General features: G+C 45.1%; 1 protein-coding gene across 4 annotated transcripts in view; it reads left to right on the top strand.

Moving 5' to 3' along the window:
• dachd (dachshund d) overlaps positions 1 to 22,132 on the top strand; it is a 114,790-nt gene that overhangs the window by 43,087 nt on the left and 49,571 nt on the right. For 2 of the 4 annotated variants that reach the window (XM_031586592.2, XM_031586599.2), the window contains exons 2-3: positions 13,490 to 13,608; positions 21,055 to 21,306. In XM_031586592.2, the coding sequence (XP_031442452.1) occupies positions 13,490 to 13,608; positions 21,055 to 21,306 (371 nt within the window). The remainder of the gene's footprint in view (positions 1 to 13,489; positions 13,609 to 21,054; positions 21,307 to 22,132) is intronic. The other 2 variants (XM_031586606.2, XM_031586611.2) reach the window with 2 other exon arrangements.

Genomic DNA, 22,132 nt, shown 5'->3' on the forward strand with positions numbered 1-22,132 from the left:
CGAGCCTATTGCAGGCGACAGCCGAGGGGCCCAGCCAGGGCCTCCCCTAGTGCGAGAAGATATTATGCATCATGAACATTCGCAGGCCTTTTCTCTCCTCCAGACCGTCTCCCGTTTGATGGTTTATGAAACAGATTTTTCAGTGTGGCGGGGGAGGATGGGGGGGCGGGGGGGTTTGGGTTCGGGGGTTGTGGTCTTTTCTTAAGGGAGGCTGAGAAACTCACAGATTCTGTCTGTTCCCTCTCTTTCATCCTACTGTTCCAATAGTTACACATTAGGATATGTCAGTTAAGTACTTGTGATGCTATTTTATTTGTTGAAGTCTCTTCTTCCAGAAGTACTTTGTCTCTTTAACAATCCCAAGATGTCTCTCTTCCCACTGTTGTAATAGTGATGCATTAGTTCACGTCAGTTAAAGTCTTGTGATCGTCCATCATCTGGAGGAGTCTGGACTTCCAAAAGCACTTTGTTTCTGTTCATAATAATCCTAAAATGTGCACTTTCTCACATGACTGCATGGCAATGTGACTTTACTGTTTACCGTAAGATCAGAACTTTCCCAATAATATCTCCAAAAATAGATCAGACTGCTCGGCCCACCCAGAGAAGTACAATTCCCATGTTGCACTTAGTCTGAGATTTGTCAGTATTTATAGAGATGGCAACCCTGCTGTAACCCTTACCCAACCCCCATAGGCTTGCACACACACAAACACACACTCACACACAGACATGCACACGCAAGCACTTCACTTATAACATACTGTCATACATAAACTGACAGACATGGAAGTATGCAGGCGTGCACACACACACACACACACACACACACACACACACACACACACACACACACACACACACACACACACACACACACACACCTAAAGAGACATATACTGTTAGCTTTATGGTATGTCAGCCATGTGATCTGTCCACACACAGACACACAATTGCACACAACCTACATTGCACTTTCATACATACACACAAATAGCCATAGAGGTTTCCAGGCATGTAGACACATACTTGAATACGACAAGTGCACACACACGCACACACACACACACACACACACACACACACACACACACACACACACACACACACACACACACACACACACACACACACACACACACACACACACATACATACACACCGTCAGGCACGTCAGCCCTGTGATATGTCACCCATGTGACGTGTTCGCAGAACTGATGACCATTTCTAACATCTAAAAGAAGACCAGGGAGAAAAAACAAAACAAATATATCAGCACTAAGGTGAGATATTTCATTAACTCCATGGGCAGAATAATCACTGCGCGAATCAACTGGTGTGTGCCAGGGACGATTTGAGTACTTATGGAGGTGGGTATCTGTTTACAAGTGGTTGAAGTGTCCTCCCTCTTCATTGCCTCAGGCTGGCCCAGAGTCTGTGGAGACAGAGGCTTTTCACTTTGAATTTCTAAAGCGTCTGCGCCTGGTACAGTCACTTAGCACCGCTCTTAAAAGCAAGGCCTCCAGTCCCTGAGGAGAATCATTATCTCTTATTAGACGCGCCTGGCGACGAAACTTTTGGGACTTCCTCATAAATAATTGGGCTGGAACACGGCCCCAGCGAGCGCACGCCCTCGCTCACTGTCCGTTTAGACCCGCGTAGCTTGTTCGTGTCGAACAAGATGTTTTTAGATCCTCTCGCACGGCCCGGGCCCGTACTAATTTTAAGCACACGCGCCTGGTGTCACTCCCCTCGACTGAGCTTCTCTTCGCTCGCTGGCGCGCGTGGCGTGATTAGTTTCCACCGCATCTCTGAGTGTGTAAAGCATTTCGGACGTGTGTGAAATATAGTTGTAGCCCAGTACAAGCTCTTAGGAAGAAGACGAAGGGTGGTGGGGGGAGGGGTTATGGGAAAGAGAGAGGGGGTTGGGGGGGTGGGTGGGGGGGATTGTACCTCATCTGTAATACAGTGTGTAGACTAATATGTGCTCAGTTTTTTTTCTGATATTGCAGTGAGATATTGATCGGGTAAAATTGTACCATATTGGAGCTGTCTGTTGTGATATTCATCATTCTGTCACGTCCTCCCCTCCAACTCCTCTACCACCCCCCCCCCCCCCCACACACACACACACACACACAGAGAGCTGACGAGTTATTAGAGGCAAGAGCTTCTGGAGGTTGAAGGGTTTGGTCTGCGGAATGTTGCAAACAATTCATCATAAAAAGAGCCATGGAGAGAGAGAGAGAGAGAGAGAGAGAAAGCGAGCGGAGGATAAGACACCCTACAGGTGAAACCCCAGTTCAAGATTTATGTCTGCCCCAGCCTTACATTAAGAATTATATCGTCAAAGTGGCGTGGACAGTGCAAGGCTCACGCCGATGTGCTTAGTCAAGTCTTTTGCCTCTGCGGTCGGACTAAATGGACTTTTTCTCTGTCCTCCACCACCCCTCCCTCCACTCTCAGGGTCTTCATGAAGCTTTTAAATGGAATGTACAGCTTCCAGGAGTGAAGCAGTGATTTACTTAGTGTGGTGCTGTGAGGAGACGGGCGCAGGTCAGGGACCTGATAAAGCTTGTCTGGAGTAATTGTCATTCGGTGCCCCGGTTTGGAGGTTTTCTCAGGCTGGGCTGGGCTTGGTCGGACTCTACTCGTCTCTCGTCTCTCTCTCCTCCCGCAAAGTGTTTTGGTGCCTGGTGCCAATCAGTCAGCAGGAATGAAAGCAAACTTGTACGTGCCACATTCAGCCCCCCCCCCCCCCCCCCCCCCCAAATGCCCCCCCCCAACAGACACTCCTCCACCACCCCCCTGACGTCTTTCCTCACCCAACCCTCCTGCACCCCCCCCCCCCCCCCCCCCCAACCGCACCTCCCTTTGCTGGGGTGGAGTGCTTTTCCAAAAATTGCCTTTGGAGTTCCTGTTGTTGTCTTGTCGTTTGCTTGGTCTCTCGACCCCCCCCCCCCTCTGTGTGAACACAGTCAGAGATTCCTCCGGAAAAAGGATCACAGAGACGCGCACAGACACACAGATCTGCTCTTCCCGAGGAAGACGCGCTTTGATTCCTCTTTATCGCGTACAAATGCACTGCTGGGAACCAGGCTGGGGTGGTGGGGTGGGGTGGGGTGGGGGGGGGGGGGTATCGTCACAAGAAACCTTGTTTAGGAAAGGAGGTGGGTTCTCTAATGTTAGTACAGTAAACAGCATTTAGAGGCGCAGCTGGCTGAGTCGCTGGGTTGGTGGGGGGGAAGGGGGGGTTTCGGGACAGACTTAGGCAGATGATGTGGAGTTGCATAAACAGTATCTGAATATGCAAACACACTTCTGCTCCGGTGAGGACTCCAGGGAGAGGGAGCCTGCCACTTGTCCTGACTCAAGAGTGGAGACAAAGGCAAAAAGAAGAAGAGGGGGTAGAGATGTAACCTCTCTCAGCACAGAAAACACTCTCTCTCACTCTCTTTCTCTCTCTTTCTCATTGCCTCACTCCTCCCCCTTCTCTCTCTCTATATCACGCTGTCTCTTTCTCATGGCATCACTCTTTCCATTCAGTTCAATTGAAGAAGCTTTATTGGCATCAATGTAGTATTTATAATGTTGCCAAAGCAAGAAGTCATAGATAATTTAATGTTCTCTCTCTCCCTCTGTCTCTCTCTCTCTCTTGATCTCTCTGTCTCACTGTCTTGATTGGTGGTGGTTCTACCAGCTGTTACCAATACAAAGTGTTTCTAATAGGTTTTATTGACTTTTGTAATAATTAATCAAAAGGATTTTATGAAGTCAAAAGTCTGTCTCCCTATCAGCCTCTCTCTCTCTCTCTCTCTCTCTCTCTTTCTCTCTCTCTCCGTTTCTCTGCTCTCTGTTCCTCAGTCATATAAACATCTCCTTTCCTCTCCCACCAGAGATCATTGCTGGACTCCCTGGCGTATTTACATTTCATTAATTATTAAGAAAGTCAGAAACGAGAATAAACAGTAGATATTTTTTGTTTAATGTTTCACACAGGATTCCGATCCTCAGTCCAATTAATGTTAATCATTAAAGACTTCCTGTTTAGTTTCCACATTAAGAATGTTTGTCTCCAAGAGGATATGCCTGTCTCCATGCTCTCTCTCTCTCTCTCTCCCTCCCTCCCTCCCACTCTCTCCCTCTCTCTCTCCCTCTCTCTCTCTCTCTCCCTCTCTCTCTGTTAGCCAGTCTAGGGCATGATCATGTTATGATTACATCATTGCCCTTTATAGCTGTAACCATTTAGAACAGTATGTAATCACATCCAACAAGCTAGATTTCATAGATAGCTCGGGTTCTCTGCGTACACTCTGTGTACTCTCAGTTGTCTAAAAATGTTTTTAGACCTTAATGAGTGGATGCTATATGAGTGCACTCTATGTCAGTGTGTGACTGTGTGTGTGTGTGTGTGTGTGTGTGTGTGTATGTCTATGTGTGTCTGTGTGTTTATTTGTAAGTAAGTAAGTAAGGGCTTGTATCTGCTGCATAATATATGTGTACATTATGCCAGCACTTTCGTGCGTGAGTGTGTTTGTATGTATGCGCTTGCATGCATGTTTGGAAACATGTTTATGCCCTAATATATGCAGTGAAAAAAATGCTTGTGAGTGAGTATGAGATAGATAGAGCGTGTGTTTGTCTTGTCTTGTCTTTGTGTGTCTTGAGGTGTGAGGTAGACACTGAGAGAGACTCATTGTGTGTGTGTATGTGTATGTATGTGTGTGTGTGTGTGTTCGTATGTCTGTGTGTGTGTGTGTGAGAGAGAGAAAGAGAGAGAGAGAGAGAGAGAGTGTGTCCAGCGCAGTTAAATGTGCTTGGTTGTATTGTAATGGTAAACAGGTATTGATTTTGAGATCATTTCTCATTCAGTCCCGGGCCTCAATCTCACCTCTCATTGTTTGGACCAGTCTAATTGTCGCCAGCTTTTAATATTAAAAGCACATTAAAGTCTTAACTATTGGCTCTATCTGAAGTTACTTTCAACGACAATTTCATAAAACAATGGGGAGGATTAATAAACTCCGGCTTTATTTCTGTTATCCGGCGCCTGTTCTATGGGGAACCAATTAAATACCCTTCAGGATGACTTTCATTTTATTGCTGTGTGGAGTGTTCCTTTGCCAGAACTCAGGATTAATTGGGAATTAATCTGGGCACCAGAACAAGTTTGCCTTTGTCTAGTTTGTAAGACGTTCAGTATTCAACACCGAGGTTAGTCCAACCTGTTTTGTTGTGTGCCCCCCCCCCCCCCACCCGCTCACTCCCACCCCCCCATTACTCCCTCAGAAGGAGTAATACCTACGAATCCCGAGTTCTCTCAAGCTGAAAATAACAGCCATTAAAAGCGAGAGAAGTCAAGGGTGATTTTCTTCTCTTTCTCTTTCTCTCTTAGCCTCCCCTTTTTTTAAGGATTTTTTTTGAAGCTTTATTAGCCATGCATATTAATGACTCAATTAATTCAATTCATGCTCGCAAGTCGTCTGTTTGTTTTTCCTGACCTTTTATCTCGGAAGCATTCACGCTCGACTTGGTTTAAGCACTCACTTCCACACCGGGTCTCCCATCGCGGAGGCAGCAGAAAGGGAGCTGTGTTTGCCTTAATGTGCTCAGCAGTGGCAGTGGCAACAGTGGCAGTGGTGGTTGGAGTGTGGTGGTTGGAGTGTGGTGGTGGTTGGAGTTTGGTGGTGGTGGTAGTGGTGGTGGAGCCGTCTGAGGCATCGGCAGAGTCCGAGACAGCCTCCACTCTGCCCTAAACCCCATCCAGCTCACGGTTGACAGGAAGAAGCTCGGTAAATGGAAATGGGACAGGAAATATGCCATTATTACGCCGAGAGTGTGTTGCGTTTGACAGTACTCCAAATACAAATTGACCCCCCAACCCCCCACTTTCACACTGCCATTCGCATTTGAATTTTTTTTTTCCACTCTCTCTCTTGAATATTAGTTTCACTTATGAGTGTTCGGATAAACAGAAACGTGGTATGCATGTAGGTGGAAGGGAGAGAGAGAGGGAGAGTGAAAACAAAACAAAAAAACAAGAAAGCCAGAGAAAGACGCTGTCGGTGGATAAGTCGAACTCTCGCTGCGTGTCTATCTCGGCGCTCCCCGAGTTAGCCGAAAGGACAGGAGAAATAATTGAAAAGTGAAGCTGGACTGTGTACAATCTTGTAAGGGGGATGCCTCGAAAATGAGATTAATCAGACGCAGACGTTTGCGAGGAAAGTTTTTGTGCGAATGCCTGACAGTCCTCTTCTCTTTCTCTCTCTCTCTCTCTCTCTCTCTCTCTCTCTCTCTCTCTCTCTCTCTCTCTCTCTCCCTTCATTTCCACCACTGGCAGGGCGGCCGTCTGCTCCCAGGGTAAATGTGCTCCTTTCATACTTGAGTAATTGATGAATTGTATGCAATATGCAAATGAGAATCCATAAATCTTATGAATGACAGCTTAATTTATGTGAGCCTTAATGAATGCAGGATTAGATTTTAATTAAATATCCTCAAAGGCACCCTGACTAGTAAGTTTTTAAAGCCGTGTTTTGAAGACTTGTTTCATATGCATTGCAGTCCATGAAAAGACAAACGGGACAGAGGGGGAAGAGATCTGTGGAAGCACTTAGATGAGAATTTCTTCGCACTTTTGCAGATAAGACCTGTTCTATTTTGCTAACCAAAGGGACTGCAATTAATAAATATTGGAGGAAATCATATCTGACGATCTCTCTTCTTTTTTTTTTACTTTCCTGGAACTGTTCATTTTCACACATTTGATTAAGTGCATTTACTTTTAGCCCTATCTGATTCATAACATTTGGTACAGTATCTTTTTAATTAAGGGAATCGTCCATTAGGCATGGAAAAGTCAACCAATTAGGCATTCTTCATCAATTCCCCTGATGTTCTGACTCTTCTTCACTCATTACTACCCCCGTAATAGAACTGATACAAAACAATTTTTGGGTTTCACAATTACCGAATGCAATTATGAAATCGGTTTTTGCCATTAATGATGCATTAAAATAATCAGCAGTTTATCTTATTTTTAGATCTTTTTTTTGGGGAACATCTTCCTCTATTAGAGCGAGCATGCATGCTGAAGTGGGAAACTGTGTGAATGGGTAGAGAACTGTGCACTCTATCATTTCCCACAGTTTTTTTCTTTTTCTTTACAAAATTAATAGTCTTACATCCAAAGAAATGAGTCAGTCATTTCATATCTGGAGCCTCTAACAGGTCCATGTTAAAATATTCCATCAAAAAACCCAAGGGGTTCCATGCCAGAACCTCCAGTGACCTCTCCCTTTTTTCCAAGACTGCAGTGGTTCTCCTGTTCCACAGCGTGCTGTTTTCTCTCTCTCTCTCTCTCTCTCTCGCTGTGGCATGATGGACAGCTCCATGTAAATACCGCTGGAGGAAGGAACACGTCTGGGCAGCGGCTGGGTTCCTCCGCCGGCCGGCAATCTGATGGCCCGGCCCAGAGGTTCCTCTAATCACCGCGGCCCACATAACAAAGGGAAGAGGAAGCCGACTTTTATAACCATCCTCCTCTCGCCTGTGCGCTCTGTGATTTGTTCTCCACGCTTCACAGGAGCAGCAGAGGGAACATAGAGGTGCTTTTTTCAAAAGGATGTAAGAAGGCAGGACTGGCCGATACCTGGACGATACCTTCCCCCTTTGTGTAGTGGTGGAAATGAAAGCTTTATCGCACACGATTGACAAGTTTTTTTTTGCAGCTTCACGACGGGTGCAGCTGTTGTTGGCCAATAAAAACGAGTTTTTTTTATTTCCTTCTCGCGTTTCTTCATTTCTTCTTCTTTCTTTTTTTTCCGGTCATGATGTGCGAGTGCCTGCACATAATCCATCTATCTGTATCTGATAAGGCCGGCCAAGCTGCCTGTTTGAGGGGACTATGTGACAGGTGTGTGCGAGGGAAACTGATTGAGATAAACCAACAGAAGCCCAATGCAAATAAAGCCGCTGATAAAACAAGAGAAAAAAGATCAGAGGGAGAAGGATTGATGAACACTGGTAGGAGGGGAATAATAGCCTGTCACATATCAGCTGTTGACCCCTTTTTGGTATCTTTTCATTAGCTCGCAGGTGCTTGTGTGTGTGTGTGTGTTTGCTTGTGTGTGTGTATCAATGAATGTGTGTGTGTGTGTGCTTGTGTGTGTGTGTGTGTGTGTGTGTGTGTGTGTGTGTGTGTGCAAGTGCGTGTCAAGACGTGAAGGTGTCATCATGCAATATTGCTTCTGGTAGTAAATGGTTAATTGTAGCCAACTGCACCCTACATATGGCGCATCCTTGAGCACACAGCTGATAGTAAATGGTTTGAAACATGATATCATTACATGCAGATGTTACAATGATGGATGAGATGTCAATGAAATCCTCACTAACAACACTACAATGGTGCAGAAACGGCTAATTGTCACCTGCTGTATAAGTGGCCACTCTAAAGCCATACCGTTAGCAATCAGTAGCATTATGTTAATGATCTAGACACGATTAATGATTTTTTTTGCACGTTTGCTTTTAGTTGAACTGTGTTCTTCTTTACCAACGACCCCCATCTTATCTTCCATGTTTGTGAGCTATTTGAATGATGAACAACAGAGCTGCCCCGTTCGTTCAGTCAGACAAGAATAGCCACTCATGGGAGTCTCTACATTCGGCTAACGCTGAATACGAAATTCTGCAGCCACAGCGGAAGTTTAGAAAAGGGGCCGGGACCGAATATAGTTTGTTATTTGGGTAGAGGTGCCTTGCCTTTGTGTTATCAATGAGACCTTGTTTTCACTGCTGGTCACCACCTTGGCAAACTAATCAATGAGGCATGCAGCGCTATCGCTGTAAAAAGAAATGAAAAATAAACCTGCGATAATCCCTCTGTTAAAAGGTTATTCTGAGCGATAAAAGCTATTTTGTTAATTTATTTACTCTCTGCTACAGGGAGATAAAGAAATGGAACAATTAGGGAATTCTAGGTGAGAGATTTTAAAAGGGCAATGACATTGGGTTAATATTTTATAAGGTCTGATTGGCGGCACTGTGTGAGAGAGAGGCTGTATTTGCCCAGGCGGAGAGAGAGGGAGAGAGAGAGGGAAGGTGAGTCTGTGTGAGTGATTCATCTGCTTGTTTGGGTATACAGCAAATAAATGGAATAAATATCTTCATCTTTACCTTCTCGCCGCCTCAAACAAACGCCGGAGGCAAAAGGTTAATTGCTCCATTTCGGTGAAATCAAACTGTGGTGTTATTTTATTTACAAGAGAGAGAGAAAACAACCCACTCTCTCTCCCGCTCTCTCTCCCTCTCTCTCTCTCTCTCTCTCTCTGAAGCCTCGACAGGGAAGACCATATAGCTTGAAGATGTCAAAAGACTGCTTTTGGAGGCAAAGTGTGAATGCCTGAACCTGTGGAGATGCAGGGTTTATGAGGTGCAAAGTATTCCCCTGAACCTTTGCTCGTTCTACTTACACGTACCATTGTGTATGTCAAATCTTTAAGTTTAACCTAAACAATCCCACTCAGAGGCGGGGGTGCTCTAAAGTAATCTGATAAAAAAAGGAATACAAAAGTATTTACGTTTGGCCATATCCTTCATTGTCTCCCTCCTGGAAAAAGAAGGTGAGAAAGAACGTAATAATTGCTCCTAAACGGCATTGTTGCCCTGAAATTGGAACTGTACGCCCGGTATTGTGAGTCTCTAACCTGATTATTTTTGCAGTGTCGTGTGTTGGATGGTATTGGGTTCCAGCTTTACTCCTGGGTCAACATGGCACAGGTCCATTAAAGGAAGTGAGGTTCAGGGAAAGTTCAGGCCTATTTTCTTTTCACCATGGTTGCAAAACAAAAACGGCAGAATTCCTACGTTTGTGACATATTTGCCTTCTCGGGGGCCTGGTCTAGCGGGATCTATTATGTTTGCTAAATTGAAGCCAGGAATATAAGAGCGGTGATTATCTGTAATGTAAATAGAGCGGGGGGAATGACATCTGCTGATTCTCCACCACTGCTTTTGTTTGAAACCAGAGAGTCATTTGCTTTTGCAAGTGCAGAACATAATGCTCATCTGTCCCTGGGTGTTTTCCACATAGGCCTCTTTTGAACCCCCAAATACAGTGGTGTCTCTTCAGAGTGGTTCTGGGTGTGCAATGCCAAACTTGCTGGTTAGTGATTTTTAAAAAAAAAATGTTATGTGTAAGTCCGGTTAAGTCGTGCTTTCTTGTTCGTATACATTTTCACACAGTAAATGTATACAAGCGTACACCACCACCCATAGAAGTCTAAACATACATTGTATTATTTTTTTGAAGATTGTGGCTGAAGATACCAGCGATTACATCTCAGGCTGGGTTTTGTCTGCAAGTGTAGTGCAACCTATTTCTACCCTTTGTTAACTCATTTACAAACTCATTGTGAAGTGCCCCCACCCCCCCACCCCATTACCTAAAGTGTGTAGCTTTGTTTATAGACACAAAGGACAACAAAAAAAACTGAAATGCCAAATTCAGAGGTACGTTATTGTGGTGGAGGCTGGTCAGGTTAAATACTGGTGCTCAATCGACAGCGTGAAATCTCCCAACACGCCCTGTAGCCATCATTTCACAATAATGGCCTACTTTTCATGGGACTTTCTGTGCCAGGCTATTTAAGGAATCTGCACGAGCAGCTTGACAAATCGCCGGGTTCTTTCGCTTCAGTCCAGGTTATCCAGTTCCACTCGAGGTCCGCTGACACCGGCCTACTCTCTCGGATAAGACCTCAGGACAAACCACGTCGACTCCCTCGCCAGGCACCGATTTTGTGCTCATGATCTCGGAGTCTCACTGCGTTTGAAATAAAAACTCCCTCGCACTCTGGGAGAAATGTAGGCTAGACGTTTTGGACACATCAGTTCCAGTTACGGTGTGCCATTCACCTCTCTCCCTCTCTCTCTCTCTCTCTCTCTCTCTCTCTATCTGTTTCTCTCTCTCTCTCTCTCTCTCTCTCAGAATGATAAAAAAGGGACTCGGCTCGGTCAAAGGCGCCCACGTTTATTTGATTTCATATCAGACTTGGCAATGTGATGTCAGACACGTTTAAGTACAATGGTGCCCACTTTATTTGTTGAAATGCAGCACAATATGGTGTTCTTAGCCTGTACATTGAGAGATATACATTATTCGACACCATAGAGGGGTTTAAAGAGGTGCACACTGCTTTAGACCTTCTACCATCTACATCATTATTTAACAACATTTAGTCAGATAAGGAAAATCCTTTTGTAATGCCTCGGCTAAACCATTCTATTTTATTCCCCAAGCCGTTGCTTGCCAGAGCCAAAGTTGATGTGACATTTCGGTCCATTTGAGTCTCACTCCCTTTAGTATTGTTGAGGAGAGGGGAAGAAAGAAAAAAAAACCTTTTACCATCACATGCCCTCTATTGAGGTCTTTCATAAATAATTCAGCTGAGCACATTGAAAGTGATGACAGCAAAACTGTCTGCAATCTCCCTCATAAGATCAAAGAGGGTGTTTCTATAGAAATAGGAATTACATTTCAGGAGTCCTCTCTGTCGAGGCTCTGATTTGAGCGCCTTTTCCCCCCACATCTGAGAAGAGAGGGGACTGTGTTTTCTGTGAAGTGACAAAATCAGATAAGGCACTATATTAAAGGCAGATTCCATCCCAGCCTCTGAGAGAGGGAGAGAGAAAGAGAGAGAAATACAAGTCAGAGTGGGACTGCTAGCAGATATGTGTTGTTCCAATAACGTCATTTGGGTAAACAGTCACATAAAAAAAGCGGGGGGAAAAACCTTACTAAATGTCACAGCAAAATTAGATACATCTGTAAGCGCGAGGCTAAGCAGGGAGAAGTGCTGCAGAGCACTGAATATGAATCAACTCATTCCAAACAAGACATGGAACTCTGGAACCTACAGCTTTAGGTTAACTGCTTTTGTCTCTGGTGACGGGCTAGTTTGAAAAGAGGAATTTGTGTGTGCGTGCGTGTGTGTGTGTGTGTGTGTGTGTTGTGGTGGTGGTCATTGACTGTATGAGCTTTACTGTTTTAAGCCAACGGAGTGAAGAATTTCCGTTTCAATTTCATGCTTGTCAAAAAGTCAAACGTGATAAAATGTGTGGCGTCTCAGTTCATGCACTGTGTCTTTAAATGGGCAGAAGTGGCGTGGTGGACGGACCCCGCCGGTATGTGAGTGTGGGAGATATGTGTTGCTTAAAAAGGCCTTGTGTTTCTAAAATAAGTTTAGGACGCCGTCCCCCACCCAACACTCCTCTTCCACTTTGGGTCTCATGGACGGGGGGGCAAAAGCCCAGCAGAGCGTAAGATGTGCACTCTTCGGTTTGTAATTAATCTAGTTGCGTTATTACCTGCTGGATACTATGATGAGCATGTATTGATTTGGAGGTCTTTTGCCTTCGTAGGTGAAAAGCTCCTAAAAATCAAGCTCAGGGTGCCCTCACCCCCTTACACACACACACACACACACACACACACACACACACACACACACACACGCACACACCTCTCAGCCTCTGCTCACACACTCATTAATCATATCATGATCTCGGGCTGCTCATTCGGAGTAATAAAAGTTTCCATCAGGAGTGTACAACAGGTCTGAATCACCCTGACACGCCACCTTCCAGCTAAGTCTCACATTAAATCAAGCGAGCCCGAACATTTCCTTAGGCTGACGTTGCCTTTTAATTTCCCGAAGAACCTTAAAATATCATTCATTACCAGAACTACACATATTTGGTTTTTAAAAGTCTCATAAATCAATAGTGGCCTGACTGTAATAATTATACCAAGTTAACATGTAATTTCCAAGCCCTGAAAAGCCGCATGCAGGATGGTAGCATATGCAAACGAGGCAATTCAAATAGTGTGGGGATATTAATACGGTGGAGCAGGTAACGAGGTACAGCCTATGAATTATGCATCAAAAAGTGGTTGATCTTCAATAAAGGAAATGAATTCAGCGTGTAATCTAATTAGTTATGGAGGTCTATTATGTGGAGCTGCAGAAAGCAACTGTCCTTGAAAAGAAATTTATTTACAGTATATGTTGGGTCTTTGGGCTGGAACTGCACTGAGGAGTGGCGCGAATGTTAACAGCAACCCCCCCTTGTTTCTCTCTCTCTCACCCCCCTCCTGTACCCCTGTCATGCTCACCACTGCACTACTCCTTTCACACTACTTTCATCCCTCTTTCTTTGTCTCTCTCTGTTTTCTCTCTCTTCCACTCTCTTTTTTATCTTTGCCTTTACCTATTTCTGCTTGCTCTTCCTCCTCTGTGTCCATTTCCCTCTTGTGGCTCTCGTCTTGTCTTTACTCCTGACTTCCTCTTTATCACTTTCCCTCTCTACCCCTCCTGCCTTCTATCATGGTCTCTGTCCATCCTTATCCCCCTCCCTCTCCTCCTTCTCTCTCTCTCTCTCCTCTTTCCCTTTTTTTCCTCTGTGCCACTTCACTTTGTTTTAGCTCAAGACCCGGGAGGCCCCCGAAGAGGACGACACAGAGTGTTACATCGCCAGAGAACCCCCACATAATGCCACACAGCGTCCCTGGCCTCATGTCTCCAGGAATGATTCCCCCCACAGGTAAGCAGCTTTAAACAGGGCTGCCAAACCCCCCTCCCCCCACCCCAAACCAACTCCACTCCCCAATGCCTCCACCCCCCCACCCCCACCTCCATCTCTCTATCTCCCTCCATCCCCTCTGGCTGGCTTCTCAGCAGACTCCAGCATGTCCTCTAAATGGCACGCTGGAGAAAGTGACAAGCAAGCCGGGGTGTGGGACCAGCCAGGCCACTTTAACCGAAGCCCTCCCACCTTCCCCTCCACTCCGCTCCCCTCCCATCCCCCGGAAAGAGGCAACAACAACACAACAAATTGAAGTGGAGAGTTATTTTCTCTCAAATGATTTCACTGGATGTTGCATTATGCCCTGAGTGGGTTTTAATTAGCCCGATTAAATCCACTTCACTGGTATATGTACATAGGCAGTTGGGGATGTTAAAGTAAGCTTATCGCCACAAGAATCAACAACAGACGTTTGGGCCTTTAGTTCGCCCTGAGCGCGTCTTATTACAGCAAATGCGTCTGTTCTATTTGCGGCCGGTCGCATTGTGGCATCTTTGAAGTTGCAAGTAAAAAAAAAAGAAAAACACTCCCAGATTTGCATATTGTGCTCTCAGATTGTTTTGGGCCTTTTAATAATAAAATGCCGTCATTAAGTTGCATTACCCCTCTTGCTTAGTAGGCTGCTGAATATGCATTAGTGTTTTATTATAGTGTAATTGTCTTGTATCATCACGGAACATAAATATCTAATAATTGTATTATGTTCAGATGTATCTTGCATGTTTGTGTTGTGCATGTGTGTGTGTGTGTATGTGTGTGTATGTGTGTGTATGTATGGGTGTGGATGTGTTTCTTGGAAGCTCACTACAATGCTGCTCCAGAGAGGATGATTTCCATTTTTGTTCCCTACACATCTTTGCCAACGTGACTGTTTTTTTTGGAGTCAGGAAGGAAGATAGGGGTTAAAAAAAAAAAAAACTGCGCACACAGGAATGGAGGGCCTTTTGATATTGTAAAACAGCTCTGGAATTGGCAATCTTTGTACAATGGAGCTCAAAGATACTTGAGTCTTTCAACTGTGTGAGTTAGTGTTCTCTCTCTCTCAACCCTCCTCTCAGCCTGCATGAGGTCACGCTATCGGAGTCTTATTTGGAAATGGAAAGCTGAAAGGCCAGGGAGAAGAGAGCGAGTGACACGGAGACGGCTCTTATTTAGTCCAACACGCCGGCAATACAAGAACGCCTTTGATATCATCGCCTTTAAACCCACGGCCTTCTATGATCTTGACATTTGCACAAGACTTTTGAAAGGAGACATCCTCCACTTCCAGTTGCTGACCTCGTCAAGTTTGGTCTTTTCCTTGCATTCACATGTGTAATTCCATTAGCCTCCCATGAAGGTTATCAAGGTAGTTTATTAGGTTTTCAATTCACGAAATTATGATAGACCAGTAACGGTCCGCAAGCTTAGTGTGCTGGATTGGACGTCTTGGTTAGAAAGTGGAGTGGCCGTTTTTATAATTCTGCTGCCATCTACGATGACCTGTAGGAGCGAACTGATGTCACAACTAGTGGGAAAAGTCTAAAATATTTCATGAATCCACTGCCAGACGACCACAGAAAAAAAAAATGAAGTGGGCTAGCCAGCTAGCCAATATAAAGTACCGTGTGTGTGTGTGTCCCGAGATGCATTTTTCATGAGCCTGTCATGAATAGTAATGACGAAGTGTCATGACAGTTTTTGCCTCTGCGCTGGCTGTGGTCCCGCGGCCCCTAGATTGAAGAGTTCAGCTAAAGTGTTTCACAAATGTTTGGAGATTCAGTTCACTTGAGAGCGTTATCCGTGCATCATTTCAGTTTATCCGGCCGAGTGGCGGAGTTGGGATTTTTTCCTTTTCTGCCATAAGTGCTTGGCATTGGTCTCTCGGTGGTTTGAGTCAAGAAACATTGCCCTGCTGATATTCCTCCCTGTCAGGTTAAGACTTCCCTCTCTACCACTGAACAGGTGACTCAATTTCACAGAAATTACAACAAAAAAAAATCCCTGCGTGATGCAATGCGATGCACAAAAGAAAATCATCAAATAACAACAGACAGAAGAAAAGAAAAAAAATCCTCCTCTAGCCTGGGGCAGAGTGAGCTGCCATAACTTATGCATGGAGACTTCAGTCACTGTAATATTAATTTTATTTTTCTGTTGTTTGTTTTAATTCCCCAAAGCAAGCTTGGGGTTCAGGTCATGAAGGAACTGTCTGCTGCTAATGTTTCTTTGAAAAAAGAAACCTTCCTTATCCCTGCCAAGATAACACATCCTGCCTACCATGCAGTACCCCCAGCCTCCCCTTCCGTAGACTCTGAGCATATATACTGTATATATATGATTCGACTTGTGTATCTCTTTACCCTTAAAATTACATGCATTAGCTCCTGGTGAACACATCTTCATTTCACCGGGCGCATATTTATTTAAAAGGCGGTGTGAGTCAAGCCCTTTCAGAGTGACAGTGTCCTCGGGGGGCTTGGCTCCACAAGCCTCGGCTGCTCCTGATGCATTAGTAAGAAAGGGGAGATGGCTCCCTGTAAATCCTATTATTTGGCTGCAGGGCTGACACCGCGTGAAGATGACATCTCCTTTACGGTTAAGAAGCTTTAAGGAAGAAGAAGCCGCTGCCACTGCAGCTCCCACGCTGGCCATCACCTAAAGGGGCGGGGTGGGCTTCAGTACTCCGTGTGCGTGCGTGCCTGCAGGTGTCTGTTTGGTTATGGAGGGAGAGAGAAACTGGTATGGAGTCAAATGACGTAAAAAACGAGCTATGAGTAGGTTAGCCTGACAACAACCAGACAAGGATGTGAGCAAATGTGTTCTGTAATATTATAGATGGTTAATATCTGTGTAATAGTAATAGTGTGTGTGTGTGTGACACTGTGGGTGGGGTTGGTTGAGAGTGACTCCTCTCATGCTCTGAACCTGCCCATTAACTGAGCGGAGAAACGCAACAAGCCCTTTTGGAGGAACAGAAACGCAGAAGGGGTCTAATGAAATGTTGAGTGGCATACACCCTATACCGAAATTAGAGCTTAATTAGACTTTGATTGATATATCAGCCCAAGTGTTATTCGGTGTCTTGCAGAGAATTCCATAGCACGCTGTACGTCAGACAGGAAGGCACTGCTGAGGCACCACGGTGCACTAAAGAGCCATACTGTCCCACCGACAGACAGACAGACAGACGCAGTCTCTTTCTGCTGTCCGTGCATTAAATTAAGCCTCTGTGCTCAACCGTGCGGAGACACTCCCTGCCCCCGACTTTGTTTGTTACATAAAGCGATATTTCAGAGCAGCCTTCAGTGAAAACACACACACATACACACACACACACACACACACACACACAGTAACATAAAGAGATAAGCTCGAGTAATTCCTTATCACCTCCGTCGTAAAAGTCAGTCTTTGTGTACTGATGTGAAGTTAATCTGATTTTAATTTAATTACACTGTTAGTCGGAGGAGGGCACATACATTCAGTATTTGTTATAAGAATGTTCTGACATGGCGCAGGTATGGGGCAGCTAGCATGTTAATTAATAATGAACATTCTGACAATATGCAGAGGCATGGCAGCGTTAAGCCAGTCTACCGCTGGTTCCTTTGCATATTAATAGATCCTTCATTATTATTTAATATGACAGATGCTCCGAGGGCGACGATCAGACCCCATCTCCATTATTTGCTGTTTGGTGCTCGTGTGTGACAGTACCATGCAATTCTCAATTTGTTAAAGAAGCACTCCACCTACAACCCCCCCCCCCATAACCCCATCCTCCAACTGCCAAGCACCCCCCGCCACCCACCCCAACTCTCCCCTTTACAGCAGACATCACCAGTATGTCTGCCCTAGCGGTTTGTTTGCCGGCCTGTTTGTGTATGGCCATGTCTGTAAGAGGCGGGGGGTGGGGGTGGGTTGGGGGGATTGGCGGTTCCAGTCTCTTCATTTTCAAAAAAAGAGAGAGAGACACCAACAAAGAAAAACAACGAAGTGCAGGATGAAAAAAAATGCTGTGCATCTGAATTTAAAGGTGACTTTGAAAAAGTGTATGCAGCCAGATCTCTCAGATAGCGGCCTTTGCGTGGTAATGAATGGTAATGAGCAGCGAGTAGGATGGCTCTTGTTCTACATTTAGCTACCTGGCGCCCCTCCATACTTGTTGCTTATGCAAGCGGCTAGGAGCGGCAGTCGACGGGGGACCCTGCTGAACCTGAACAAAAATCACTCCGGGAAAAAGTACAAGTGTACGAGTGTCCTGTGAATATAATGTGAGTGTATGTATAATATTTATGTTACGTTTCACAAAGCTGGTTAGAAACAAGAAACGAGAGTGTTCTGAAACGTGTCATTATTATGACGAATGGCATCAGAAGTCCAGAGGCTGGAGCGGTGTCTGTACGGTGTGTTTGTATGGGAGTAAATACATATATTAAATGTAACCCCTGTGGACTGTCTTTGTCATTGCTGTGCTTAAAATAATGCATATTAGTTTGTGATGGATGAGTGCTTCAACTGGCGATGATGGATAGATCTGTTTAGTGAGAGTAGAGTGTGTGTGAGCGAGCATCCATGCTTTCTAGATCAGCGCCTACGCGTCGGTTTTTGGCTATAGTTGTTGCATTGAAATGCTTAGTGAAGGCACCTGTGCAATGGAATTTATCACACAAACAACCCAAAGGTGATCCCAATACAATATATTTATCCACCCTTCCCCCCACCCCTCACACACACACACACACACACAGACACACACACACACACACACACACACACACCTCTACCGACTGTTGTGCATACATCTCATTTAGAAAACAGTTGACTCTCGCCCATTATACATAAATGAAAGTTGACCTTCAGTGAGCGCAGAGGCCACATTCATTATGTCGAGAAAGCGTAACCCTCTTACAGGCTTTGCGCGGGTACTTTTTTTTCTCCCCGCTCGCCATGCATATGGAACAGCGGCCGGGGCCCGGTCGTCCACCATCCGCCAACAAACGAGAGTGGCCACTCTTGACATGATGTATACTGTACATCAATATGGTACTGATGTATTTTAAAATGCAAACAAGGCGCCCAAATGATATGCAGCCCCCGGCACCAGCCAGAGAAAGTGCCTCGTGCCATCTGCCTATCAGCTGCTGAGGAACCAGAATGGCGTATTAATGCCACATGTTCGATTTTTTTTCCACCCTCCCTCTCTCTCCTCTTTTCTTCCGTCCCTTCACTCTCTCTCTCTCCCCTATCATCTCTCTTTCCCTCTCTTACTCCCTTTTTCTCATCTCTCTTTCCTTCACACTCTCTCTCTCCTCTCTCCTCTGTCTTTCCCTCTCTTTCTCTCACCTCTCTGTCCTCTCTCTCTCTCCCCTCTCTCTCCTTGCACTGGTGGCGGGAGACACGTGGCTAATAGCCGCACTCGAGTCGCGTCACTGAAATGTGACGGCTAAGTGGTGATAAATTTGTGTATCGCGCTTGTTTCCGCGATACGCCACGGAGCAACTCAGAGCTGAACCCCGTGGAGGGGCTCTTGAAAAAGATGGAGTGCTTTATTCATATCGCTGACCTCACCACGCAGATGGACATTTTTTCCCCAACTCTGAGAGGAATTTCGATAAGTTCTTCCAGCACAGGGCTGGTTTGAACAGTAGTCACAAGGTCTGATCTGAACAGCCACAGAAACATGGGCTCATAAAATTTAAATCAGCAGGACTGCAGCCAATTTAAAAAAAGGAGGACCTTATTAGAGAGCAGCATGGATGTTTAACCCAAACAGGACTCTTCAAATATGTCACTTGGTAATAACTCACGTTATAGATGCACGTGCTGCATGCTAGCGTCCACTGCAGCTGCGAGCTCCTTTACTTCAAACAGTGCTGTGGGAATAGATGTCTCTCGCACTTGCAAAAAAAGCAATCTCTACAACCACAATGATAATGAATCATAGTGGAAAGAAATTTATATTGAAGCTCATCTCTAAAGTACAACAATATTGGCAGAAGGCAGTTTTATGTCTCAATTGCAAACCCCACCACCACCACCATCACCACCACTACCACCATCCGCCGCCGCCCACCACCCCACTCCCTCTCTGGCAACTCGTCAGTATAAAACAAGAGAAATCTGTACTCTTGAAGGGATTGTATGGGCATTGTGCTTCATAGCCACTTTCAGCTGGTAGGGAGAATAGATAGCAATAAGAGGGGGAGAGAGAGAGCGAGAGAAAGAGAGAAAGAGAGCAGACTTAGATCGCAGGATTTATTGAACATCACTGAACATAGTCCCCTGTTTTGGACGAATCCTTTTACTTCATTTCAGTAATTTCATTCATTCGAGCCCCCCCTATCTTTCTCTGGTGGCCATTCAGAAGTATTGAGAGTGACAGTGAGCTCTCTGTCAGAGCTTTCAGAGCCTCTCAGAGTCTGCTCAGTCGGTCCCTTCACCCAAATCAATTACAACGGAGCTGAATTATTATTGGGACTGTGGCCATAAGGATTTGAATCACAATGTTCCCCGTCCTCCATGTCGTATAACAATAGGATGAGATCAGATGAATACATTAGATATGTATATCACTGCTTGGCTATTGCGTGAAACGGGTGCAATATCTACAAGGAGATTGCATTTCCTGTCTGGAGTTTTTGTGTGTTTTTTTTATGTTTCTTTCATTCCCCCCCCCCTTCCTCCTCTTGTTTTCCCTTTTCCTGTTGCACGCTGTTTGTTTTCACTTTGTTATACACACCCACCTGTTTATTTACAAAACTGAAACCATGGCAACATGTCAGTACTGATATGTTATCTGGGTTCCATCTGTCACCATCAAAGAAAAAAACGGCGTCGGTTCTGCATTGACACAGAGAGAGAGAGAGAGAGAGAGAGAGAGAAGAATAAAGAGAGGGAGTGGGAGAGGGAGAATGAGGGAACGTGAAAGGGAGGAATAAGAGGTGGCATGTATGACAGGCAGGAACATCTTGCCTGTGTAATGCTCCATCAGGGTAATAATGTGTCGTGTGGCTGCTGGGCTCGGGCTGCAGAACCTCTCCACTCCGACGTGAGCCTCAGCCTTAGAAGGTCTCCGGTGTCTCACGCAATCACCCTCAAAACAAAATGATTTTGTCACCTTTTCAAACTTCTGTAACTTTCATACGAGACGAGACTGATTGCCCGCTGTACGCACACACGAGTCAGCAGTCAAGTGACGTGAAACACCTTAAACAAAAGCAACACGTTCGCCTGGAGTGTTTGTCATGGCATGTGCGCTTGGAGTTATTATTGACAGTATGGTTATAAAAAAACACTGTAAATACTGAAAAATCACCAATCAGGTGCTGTGCACTGTGTGTGATTGACGAGTATGGCTTTTTTCTCTTTCTTCCTTCTCCATTTCTGTTTTCTCTACTTTTTCTCTCTTCACCATGACAGTTTGTGATGTGAGTAACTCCTGCTTGCTACAGCAGGAAGTATACCCTCACCCTCTCTGCTATCTCCCCTTTGACTGGGCAGGTCTCACCGCTGCCGCCGCGGCCGCAGCTGCCGCCACCAACGCCGCCATTGCCGAGGCCATGAAGGTGAAAAAGATCAAGCTGGAGGTCATGAGCAGCTACCACGGCAACAACAACCACCACCACGGGGGCGGTGGCGATTCGGAGAACGGTGACCTCAGCTCCAGTGTGGGTAAGTCTACTACACTCCACTACACTCCTGTCTTTTTTTCTCTCCGTTCCTCTCTTCTCCTCTCTTCAGTGCCACCCCAAGCCTACTCCTCAGATTCAGTCAGGTATCGGTAGCCTAAAGGCTATTGATGCTAAAGCACCTCACTCATAACAAGGTAATCAGTGCAACAGGACTGATTGGATTGGACTGGGATTTCTATTCCTTTCTTGTCTGTTTTTCTGTACACACTAATTAAGTACAAAGCTAAAGTTAAAGTTTCAGGTTATGTTAGCATGTTTGCCAAACCTAGCCATCATAGGAGTACACACCCTCCTAGCAATGTGTTCTGTATATGCAATTTAATTGGCAGGCTGGGATATCAGTCTGTTTGGAAGTTCTCTAATTGGTTTACTCAGGTGGACTCTGTTAAACCATTAAGTGCTCATCACAGACACCATGTGACAAATTCATTTAGTTCTCATAGCAACCACATAACTGATAACTGATAGCTATCTAAAAATGAAGCCTATCTGGCTTAGGTATTCCAAAATGTGACCACTTTATGGATAACAAGTCTCTTAACATCAACTGACAAGTAAAAGAATACTTTGAGTTTTCCCACTTCATATGCATTCACAATGTATGGAGTAACTTTGTTACTATTACGATGCAGTTACTATCACAGTAGCAAATGTTATATGCTTGATTATAGAAATATTCCATCTCTATGCAGTGACATCTCACATCTTTACATTTTTGTACAACATATCAGTGATATCATTTCAGTTATATAGTATATATACACACACACACACACATACAGATCCCTAGCAATGCCTCCAACCAT

The sequence above is a fragment of the Clupea harengus genome, chromosome 2 (genome assembly GCF_900700415.2).
Source record: "Clupea harengus chromosome 2, Ch_v2.0.2, whole genome shotgun sequence".
Lineage (NCBI taxonomy): Eukaryota > Metazoa > Chordata > Actinopteri > Clupeiformes > Clupeidae > Clupea > Clupea harengus.